The sequence below is a fragment of the Aplysia californica genome, unplaced genomic scaffold, assembly GCF_000002075.1.
Source record: "Aplysia californica isolate F4 #8 unplaced genomic scaffold, AplCal3.0 scaffold01116, whole genome shotgun sequence".
Classification (NCBI taxonomy): domain Eukaryota; kingdom Metazoa; phylum Mollusca; class Gastropoda; order Aplysiida; family Aplysiidae; genus Aplysia; species Aplysia californica.
In genome coordinates this window covers 102,359-112,953 of record NW_004798386.1, presented here as the reverse complement: position 1 = coordinate 112,953, position 10,595 = coordinate 102,359, and the positions used below count along the sequence as shown (strand labels likewise).

General features: G+C 40.1%; 2 protein-coding genes across 2 annotated transcripts; both read left to right on the top strand.

Moving 5' to 3' along the window:
* Positions 1 to 1,717: 1,717 nt before the first annotated feature.
* LOC118478891 (fibroblast growth factor receptor 2-like) lies at positions 1,718 to 1,939 on the top strand (the record flags this gene model as incomplete). Its single annotated transcript, XM_035973304.1, is given in 1 exon segment — positions 1,718 to 1,939. A coding segment is annotated over 1 exon segment (169 nt), but the record flags the coding sequence as incomplete, so codon positions are not given.
* A 143-nt stretch (positions 1,940 to 2,082) lies between these two features.
* Positions 2,083 to 6,416, top strand: LOC101857219. The gene is made up of 2 exons (XM_005111770.3): positions 2,083 to 4,384; positions 5,524 to 6,416. Exons 1-2 carry the CDS (start codon positions 2,606 to 2,608, stop codon positions 6,136 to 6,138), a joined length of 2,394 nt encoding a protein of 797 aa, XP_005111827.3. The 5' UTR covers positions 2,083 to 2,605; the 3' UTR covers positions 6,139 to 6,416.
* Positions 6,417 to 10,595: the final 4,179 nt, after the last annotated feature.

Below are 10,595 nucleotides of genomic sequence, written 5' to 3'. Positions count from 1 at the left end.
AGAGAGAGAGAGGGTTAATTAACAGAGAAAGGGACGAATGAAAAGAGGGTAAGAATACACAAACAGGCGCTCTCACATACACACAACACAAACAGACGGGCCACAACAACAACAAGGTACACTCACAACCCACACGTTTCCACTCAGAACAAGCAAAACAAACTAAACAGACCGGCTCATTCTATTGTTCCCTTGAAACTGAGGCCCACCGCTGTGAGGTTGAGAACAATAGGGAAAACGACAAGAGATAAACAAGCGAAGCGACCAGTGAACACTCGTGAAATCCGCTTGACATAAAAAGTTAAAAGAACACACATAACAAAAACCCTCAACAAAGCAAGACAGGCAGAGAAGAGAAGTGGAAAGAAGAGAGAATGATAAACCAATGATAAGTCAAAAGAAAGACAAAAAGGCTCAATTAGAACAATACAAAAATTGTAAATACTGACCACACTTACCGTTTTAAAGCAGGAACAGAAACACACATTTACATACCACACACAACAGCCTGAGTCACAAAAAACCTCTAAAATAAACCAAAAATCGCGGAGCGACTGAATAACCGACCGGCCACCAGCCAGGTCAAACCGGAAGTCCCGAAGTTCGTGTCTTAATACGTGATCTAACTTATTTCAATGGGGGTGTAATAGGCTCTCGGACTCGCAACCGTAAGGCCGTGGGTTCGAATCCCGTCAGGGACCCGACGTTGTGTCCTTGGGAAAGGCACTTTACACAAATTTTCCTCACTTCACCCAGGTGGGAATGGGTACCCGGCTATAGACAGCGAAAGATCTTGTCAGTTTGTTTGTGTTTGAGCGCTTAATCAGCTGCTTGCACTGTATGCTTCCCGGGAAGCTGAGAATGTTTCGGAGTGTTCTATGGTCTGCTGGGGTAATAATATAGTGTAAAGCGCATAGAGCCTGCTGTTGAGCGGGGATATGCGCTATACAAATGCTATCTATTATTATTATTATTAATAATACATTGAGTGCTTTTCTTTTTTTTTAACACCTTATTTGTTAACGTGTAATACATACGAAGTTCGCCATAACCGTGATTACCTTTCAATGTTGTGGGTGGTTGGCGGGTACTCTGTTGTGGTTTAATCCTTCTTTATTATCATCCTCAGCTCTCTTCATTCGTATTCGTTTAATTGCAAGTTACTATCTGGTTACAGCTAAAATCTTCAGCACATATAACGACGACTGAGCGCAAGAAGTGTCTATATCCACTTTTCACAGTTTCGAGAAAAAAGAGTTTGGAATTTTGACGGTTTTAAAATCTCTTCAACATAGTCAAAAAAGAAACGTTAATATCTCGATACCGAATCAAGCTACGGCTTAGATATTTACAGGGGTCAAAGAGCAGCTTAGAATGTCACAACCCTTTTTGATTACTCCATTTCGACCAAAAGTGGATATAGTCAATTCTTGTGCTCAGCCATCGATGATTATGTGACCTAATTGTGTTGGATGTGCCGTAAACCTCTTACTGAGTGGGTGATTGGCGGGTGCTCTGGCGTGGTTTGCCCCTTTTTTCCTGTCAAACATCTATCGTCCTTATCTCCCCTCCTTTTTTATGAGTGTTACTCTCTTGTAACACCTCTAATCTTCTGGTGCTCATATGACCTTATGCAGTTGCAAGCGCCGTAAAACCTCAACTAAAACTAAAAACCTCTGACTGAAACCAAAGCTAAACCTTTCCATGTGTCTGTCAGGTACCAGATGATGCTTAAGTGCTGGCATCAGCACCCAGACCACCGACCCACCTTCTCCACGCTGTCTCAGTGGCTGGAAGACATGATGACTGACGTCAGTGGTGCCCAGTACCTGGACATGCAGCTCAATCTTCAACAGTCTCTCTACAAGGTGAGGACAAGACAGTAATTGGTGGCAGAGTAGTTGTGCCGTACATCGGTTAGCTTGAGTATGGAACTAGTTGAGTTCGCTTTCTTCTTCGGCTGAAAAATAATCTTACAATAGCAACATCACCATCACCCCCAAGAAAAAAACCCAACAACAAACAAGCAAACAAACAAACAAATACCCCCCCCCCAAAAAAAAAATAAAAAAATAAAAAATACAGTCAACAACAACAACCAAACGCAAACAAAACACACAAAAAATCCAATCAATCATCAGTGCAGAGAAAAGGGATCCTATAGCTGACAGCCGTGTTTAAATCGGTCCGAAGCACAGTCTACCATCTGGGCCATACAAAATCCATGAACTCAGTTAAATGAGAATGGTAATGGCCGTGGGATCATACGACACTACCCTTGCCCTAAAAAATCTTAACTGATACCTGCGGTCCAGAATATTTAACGTTTTATTTTGATGAATAAGGGGAGAGAGGAGAGATAGATGAAACCTTTTAAATCAATGTCAGTGTTTCAACTGACTTCACGAAAGATCACGATATTTTTTTCCTATTCAGTAACATTAAAAAAAATACTAATTTGCCTAAAATAAAGTGAATAATGTGTGGTCTAAGTCTGCAGTGTACAAATCTCACGCAGTACTCTTACTTAACCCTGTCATTTCATTGTTAGTTAAATGAAATAATACAATAATATTCAATTTAATTTTCATTTATTAAAAAAGATATGTTGTGTTCAAACCTGCAGGCTAGAGACAACGACAGCGATGCCGATGACACTGATGTCAGACTCCTGCGTGTGGTACCCCCACGTGAGCACACACAGAGTACGTGCTCCGGAGCCAGCACTTACCACGGGCCAGTGTCCGAGGACTCTGGCTATCAGAGCCCTGTGAAGGTCAGCGTGTCCAGCGGCGAGTCGGGCCACGTATTGTCCAGCAGTCCGGACTCCTTTGGACTTCGGGGAGATGGACATGATATTACAGAACGAGAAATTGAGCTTGAAATCAGAGGGAGGAAAATTTCTGCTGCGGAGGTGTCGTGTGATATCATGAATGATGACGTCTTTCCTGAAGAAGTGGAGGTCGTGAATATTTCAGAGACGGTTCTCTCTGTTGATAATCACTCGTCAAAAGAAATTATAAGTTTATCCGACAAAGCTAAAATTAATATTGCCAACAACTTGCATCGAGCAATCTCTGATACGTCTATTAGTGAATTAGTTTCACCACACCCAAATAACATCAGACATTTCCAAGCTACAAAAAGGCGCCGCAGCGAGGGAGATGTGTCCTATAGCGCACAGCAAAATATATGGCAAGAGGAGAGGGAGGCAAAAAATGTTGTCAAAAGAATGCCGACAAGACTAAAACCTAAGGAGAACAATGATAGGGTTACCAAAACAAAGAAGCGGAGGAAGGCTGTCGTGAAGGCCCCTACGCTTGCGATGGAAAACTCTCTCTATCATGTCCTGGATAGGCCCCAGAGACAGTTACCCCCAGCTGTCCGAATGTCCAGAAAAGTTGCAAAACCGTCAGCATCTGCTAAGAGATACGGAGACATGTTGCCTCTCTGGTATGGAGGAATCAGTCGGAAACGCTCCTTCTCCGACCCACCCCGGGATTACGTGAACACTATAAATAACACAACTATCACAGGCAGTTCAGAGTGGCAGCCAAAATCAAAGACTTCACTAGAAGTAGAAGCATCTAATCTAAAGCTTTGTTCGAAACGTAAATCCTCTACTACCCACATAGTAGTGGCAGAGGTGCACGAGGTACGACCGAGCATTGAAAACAGAGCTATTCTCACGACAAGTCATCCGGGAATGGTCAATTCTGTGCAGAAATCATTTTCTCTCGTTGTACCCACTGATGAACCAGGTGCAAAACTGGGGAATCTTCAAAGATCCCCGAAAATGAAAAAGACGTTTGTCAAATCCCCAAGCGTCCCAGTTGATCGTGAAAATAAAAGTAAAATAGAAAGAAGGAATGTCAAGAAAGTATCAGCGTCTTCACACCAGTACGCGGACTTCCAAAACATTTTGCAGCACTCCGGCCAGCTGAGCAGTAGCCTCGGGAAATCAAAGGAAGATACTCGCCCGAAATATCCTCACACCCAAAAGGGCAAAGACGAAGTCGAGCACTCCGGTTTAATTTTCCTCCACAGACAGACGTTTCGAAAGAGTTTGAAAAGAAGTTTTTCAGAAGAATACCTAAGTTCTAACAGCGGGGAGAACTTCGTTGCAACCGGGCTCCAAGTCAAAGCCCAAAGTAGTCGTAAAGTCATAAAAAGTGATGAACTGCACGCTTTACCCGGCCAGGCTAAAAAGACTGGACATAAACAGCAGACTGTACATTGGTCAAAAGGAAGTACTGTTGCACTCCGACTCACAGACGGGGAACAGTTAGAGGGAACCTCAGTGCTGACCGATGATGAAGAGTTCCTGCTGGAGTCGCCGCCGTACTTTCGAAACAGAAGACTCTCAGACCCCTCTCCCTTGCCGGTAAGCCAGCAGCAAAGCCTGTACTGTGCATAGATTTAGTAGTAGTAGTAGTAGTAGTAGTAGTGATAATAATAATAATAATAATAATAATAATAATAATAATAATAATAATAATAATAATAATAATAATAATAATAATAATAATAATAATAATAATAATAATAATAATAATTTAAAAAAATAATGATAATAATGATGATTATGATAATATAAGTAATAATAATAATAATAATAATAATAATAATGATAATAATAAAACTAATAATGATATCAACAATAATAATAATAACAGTAATAATAATAATAATAATTATTATTATTATTTTATAACAATAATAATAACAATGATATTTAAAAAATAGCATTTGCATAGTGCAAACCCCCGTCCGACAGCAAGCTCTATGCGCTTTACACTCTTTCTAACCCTTCCATAAATTATACAATATTACAGTATCTATTGTCCAAACGATCATCTATTGTCGAAGAGAAAAAGGGTTGTCTTAGACAGGTTGATGTCTTGGACACAGTGATTATAATGTAAAAAAAGAGCAACGGTGGAAGTGTCTCTTGTACAAAAGGGTTGTTTTAGACAGGTGACCTTAAGAGAAGGTTCGACTGTATTTATTTTCTTATTATTAACAGCAAAAAGAAAGAAACAAGATCGTTTTATCTGTCCTTGCTGACATTTTATTTACACTGATCAGTATACACACTTTTCGGAATACTGTATAACTATAATATGCATGACATAACATAAATGTAAATTCGCAAACACGATAGCTGCTGTAGCATTGCTATTCTTCGGTTTTTTAAAATCTAGGGTTAACATGATATCGTTGCTGTCGCAAGCAATCCACTTAAGTACAAATTTAGAAATTTTTCGATTCCCACGCCCTCTCAAATTTCTGTCACAGATGAACCTTTCAATATCACCAAAATGCAGTTTAATGCTATGGTCCTTGCTGAATTTTTTTTTTTTTTGGGTTGCTTTTCGTGATTCCTGATACGAACAACACAGGTCGCTTGCATGCGACAGCGTAACGCTTAACCGCTACACTACAGACGCAATTTATTTGAGTCTGGTAGAATGTCGTATTCATAATATAAAATCAAAACACACAATGTCTTTTTCTCCATAGAGCTCTTACCTTCCCCGCCAAGATTCCGCGTCCACCATATCGACGTGCAGCCCCAGCAGACCGCTCCTCTCCCCTGGAGGACGAATGGACGATGGAGGCCCGGACAGCAGAAGTGTGCGGGCTGGTCTCCTGAAGACCACGTCATGTTTCTGGTGGCCGTCTCCTCACAGACGACGACGTCACGGCGTGGCAGACGTGGGGGGTCCAGACAACAGTAACAGCAGCGCTGGAGGGGACGATGGTAACAGAAGCAGCAACAGCAGCATCATCAGCAGCACGCGTAGCAAAGGCGGAGACGATGCTGACAAAATCAAAAGTAGCTGCCAGCACAGCGACAACAACAACTTTAGCATGGACAACAGCAACTGCAGCAATAACAACAACTGCAACGACGACAACAACTACAACGACAACGGCTGCAGTGACATGAACACTTGCAGCGAGAACAACAGCACCAGCGACAACAACAGCAGCGGTAATTTTTTTGGTAGCCTCCCAGGAGGAAGTTCTGGTACCTCCCAGTTTCTCGTGGCATTGGCAAGCGAAAAGCATCCATGTGCTCTCCATCTAGTGGCTCCTACAGAAAGGGGCGCCGCAGTGCAAAAATGTCCGTGAAATTAATTAATAGAGTTGAAAAAGAACGGTTTCTGGGAAATAGTTTTTTTCTTTTATTTCCAAGATTTCCATTCTTATTTTACATGCTTTTAGCCAGGCTATAACGCTTCTCAAGCACGTGGCTTTTCTTGAAAAATGTCATTATATATACAAGTACATGTACAAGCATAATAATATAACAACTTCGTGAAGCCGTGCAGCCAGGCTAAATTTAGTGGGTGGTTGGCGGGCGCTCTAGTATGGTTTAGTCCTTCTTTCCTATCAAATACCTGTCGTCCTTGTCTCTCCTCCTTCTTTTTTTGTGTTTGTTACCCTCTAATATCACCTTTAATCTTCGGCACTCATGTGATCTTATTGTGTTGCTTGTGTCGTAAAACCCTTACTAAAACTAAACTAAAAGCCATGCCTTTAGAGTATCTAGAAAGAGGTTAAAGTGGGATAGTTTAAAAGCCTGTTGTAATCTTAAATAACAACAAACGATATCACCACTAGCATCACCACCTCCACTGCCACTATAAACAACGACTACAACAACGACAGCATCAAAAGCAGCAGCAACGACAAAGCAAAAACAGAACCACTGATAGTTATCACTTGCTTCACTGGAGGAAACGACAAAAACAGGAAGACAAGGAGATGGTAGTCACGTTTTTTATTGTTGTTGTTGTGTGTGTGTGTTTTTTTTTTGGGGGGGGGGGGGCGAAGGGGGCGAGGGGGGCGAGGGGGGGATGCACGTAGAAACAAAACACTTTTTTTCTCAATAATATATGCTCGAGCTCATACTCTAATGTGTTTGTTTTTAGGCAAGTGTTTATACATTAGACATTGTATGGCTTTCTGTGAATGCAAATAAATTCTTAAGGCATAGAGGTTCACGGTCCGCGTTGATAAAAGTAATCAAAACCTACACTTTACACAAACTGATTTCTTGCAGCAATTCTATATTACTGAAATGGCAGTTTATGAACTTCATATGTCAACATTCTTATTATTAGCATATGCCCCTGATTCAAACGCCTTGATTAACTGTATGATTATTCTCAGACGGATATTTGGTTGCGACCTTAATTTTTTGCGAAGCTTTTATCGTTACACCTAGTACATATGTTCTTCTGAATGGTCTTACTTGAATGATGTTGTGATCTTTTTATGTTTGTTACTTATTTAGACTTTTTATTGCAATATATGGTCGATCCGGTGGGCCATTGTTGAGCTTGAACAGATCTGTAAAGCAGATAACCGTGGTTTGAATCTACTTCTAGATTTTCTTGAACTTAAGACGATCCCGCAGTTCCCGTGGCCCTTCACTAAGTTGACAATTTTGTGTCTGGGATAGGCGTAATACAGAGGTCATTTTCTCCTTATTAAGTCGAAAGTGGGTGTTCAACCACCACCAAAATACAACACGGGTACTATATATTCGAAAAGAAACGAGAACAGTAATGTTTGATAGTGATTTAATGATATTCAAACTAACGTGCACACAACGCCTTGTTTGATGGGTTCTGCTGGATCTATTTGCAATGCCGATTGTGGACATTTGTGTGCATTGCTGGTGGGATTTCAACACTATCTGAACAGTCCATTCACTTCTCCGTTAAGATTTCTTTCGATAAACACGAACTATCATTTTTTTCAAATGAAAGATTAGTAAATATATAAACCTTTTCGCACCAAACAGTGGGCTCTTCACACCTTCTCTCCGCCCGTTCTTTGGTGTGTAAATCTCGGCCGGCAGAAAGGCGTATTGCAAGCAAATATCTCCTCAAATTTGCCCTTGCAAGTTTCTGTTTGTAGGACTTCAGTATTCTTTTACACTCTTTTCCAATAGCTTATGAAGAGAGAGACGGCGGACTGCTTGAGTTAGTTTACTCACGGGCACATTAATTTTGTCTGCTGTACTGCACCAGCGTCCCATAACGCCAGGACACAATTTCATATTCAGAGTTTCGTTGTTTGTTTTTCTTTTCTTTTCAGTTTTTTTCATATTAGGCTATTTAAGAGGTAAAAAAGTAAACTTGATCCCGCATCCGATCTGGACGTTGGGGATTGCCTTGTTAGTGAGACAACTTCCTGGGCCTTTGGCACATTGTGGTAGAGTGGCAAGTTCCTTTCCAAGCCGCCTTATTTTCCCCAACTCGAAGTCAGGTACCTATTACAGCTGGGTGGGTAGGAGGGGGCGAAAAAAATCCGTGTCTGATCCGAGGCTCAAACCCGGACTTTCCGCTTCGGAGACGAGTGCAACAACTGCTCCGCCACCGCACCCTCATTTAAGAGGCAGGACCTCAGAATTCAACGTCCACCTCCAATAGTACAAAGACAAATGGGTGGTGAGCCTTAAAAATTCCCCAAAATAACCCATGTTCGGCTCGCCCTTTTGTGGTCACCCGCTCTGTTGTCCAGCATGATACCAACTGAGTTGAAGGTGGACGCCTTCAGTTTTCCTTTATGGATTATTCCAATCGATTCAGTAATTTTCCTTTGCCTCCAGTTTAATGTGTTTATGTCATTTTAAGTAATACCGATCAATACGAGATTACATATTATGTCTACCACATTAATAGCCCTAATACGTTTAAAATAGAGTTTCGATTTGATTTCATTGAAATTATGCTTTATGCCCTCCCCCCCCCTCCTCCCCGAATCAAGTGAGCATGGCAATATTTTTATGTGTGATGGTAATTGGTTAAGTTTCGCTGATAGTGCACAGATGAAGATACTGTACCATATTAATTTTGTTGGCATAATAATTTTTTTTCTTGCACTAAACGTACGGTTTTGTTTTATGAATTGTGTGTGATGTTTCTTTTGTTACGCGATGCTTACGGTATAAGATCATTTGAGAATAAAACTAATTACATTGGCAGTAAAAGTGACAATCCTTTGTCGTAAAATAAAATGTATGATCTGTTCAGTACTATAATGTATGCGGTAACTTGTTAAATTTACACTGCGCCCATTCATTTTATCCAGGGTTCGGAACATGGCACCGACGGAAAATTTTCATCTCTAAATTTTTCTCATTTCACTTTCCTTCCTGCTCTCTAATAATTTTTCTGTCATCTACTTTCATCTCTATTTTCTGCTACCCCCCCCCCCCCCCCTTTCTCCCCTACTCTGGGTTTCTGACTTTCTCTACTGCTGCACCTGGATCCTTTTCACTATTGTCTTCCAGCCACACCCATAATCTTAGAGTAGGTAAGATTGAGCAGATAGCAAGCAGCGCACATTAAAGATCCCTTGATGTTTCCAAAATTGATAAGAGTAGCTTCGGCCGCCACCCGGGAAAAAACAGAGTTAATTTCTACCAAACTGAAAATACTTAATGTGCTCCTCGCTCGCACTCATATGACCTTATGCAGTATTTTTGTGTCAGGTTTGATACCAGGTCAACATACAAGCACTACTGAGAATTAAAGAGAAGACAGATTTGATCTGCACAAAGAATTCCACCCCAATATCATATATATATATATATATATTATAACAATAATAATAATAATAATAATAATAATAATAATAAATGACATTTATATAGGGCTTAACCCCCGAATAAAGTACACAGGCTCTGAGCGCTTTACAATACAGTATAACATAAAACAGTAACATGAAACGTTGTGTTCTGACTAAAGAAAATTATTCCAAATATCCATCTTATTAATTTAAAAACAGAAACGACTTCTGCTAACATTTGAATGAATCAAAAGATTTGATTTCTCTCAACGTTTCCAGATCTTGGGGCATTGGTATTCAAATGCCCTTTCATCCATTGTTTTAAGTTTTATAGATGGTAAAATAAACTTCTTTTTGTCAGCTGATGACCTTAAACTGCGAGTTGGAATGTACAGTCTTAACAGATTTGATAAATATGATGGTGCATTATCATTCAAACATTTGTGACATATGGTGGCCAACTTGTACACAATCCTTTTCTCAACAGGAAGCCAATGCAAAGTTCGTAAAAGAGGTTTAGCAGAGTCTCGCTTTCTTTTCCGTAAAACTAAACGTGCTGCATTGTTTTGGACAGTTTGAAGTCTTTTAACTTTCTCCAGTGATATTCCTGATAACAAGGAGTTACAATAATCGAGTTTTGATAAAATTAAGCTAGTTACTAGTAAAGCAGTATACTTAGTATTGATCAGATGACGTATTTTACTAATTTTTCTTATTTCTAAATGCATGCAGCTGATCAGATGATTTACCTCAGCCGACATTGACAAACTAGAATCAAAATAGATGCCAAGATTCTTAACTTTTCTTGAAAATAAAATGTTTGCATCACCAATTGTAATGTGATCATGGTCAACCTCTTTAACAGACTTTGCATTGCCTGTCAGAATGGCTTCTGTTTTATTATCATTTAACATCAGTTTATTTTTGTTCATCCAGTTTTTCACTAGGGCAATACAATTTTCAGCACGATGGCCAAGTTCACTTTAGTTGGTAAACAATGTTGA

Coding starts and splice junctions, on each gene's coding strand:
- LOC101857219 (XM_005111770.3), top strand. CDS start 2,606: ATGTTGTGTTCAAACCTGCAGGCTAGAGACAACGACAGCGATGCCGAT. Junction 4,385..5,523: donor CAGACCCCTCTCCCTTGCCG/GTAAGCCAGCAG, acceptor TTTTCTCCATAG/AGCTCTTACCTTCCCCGCCA.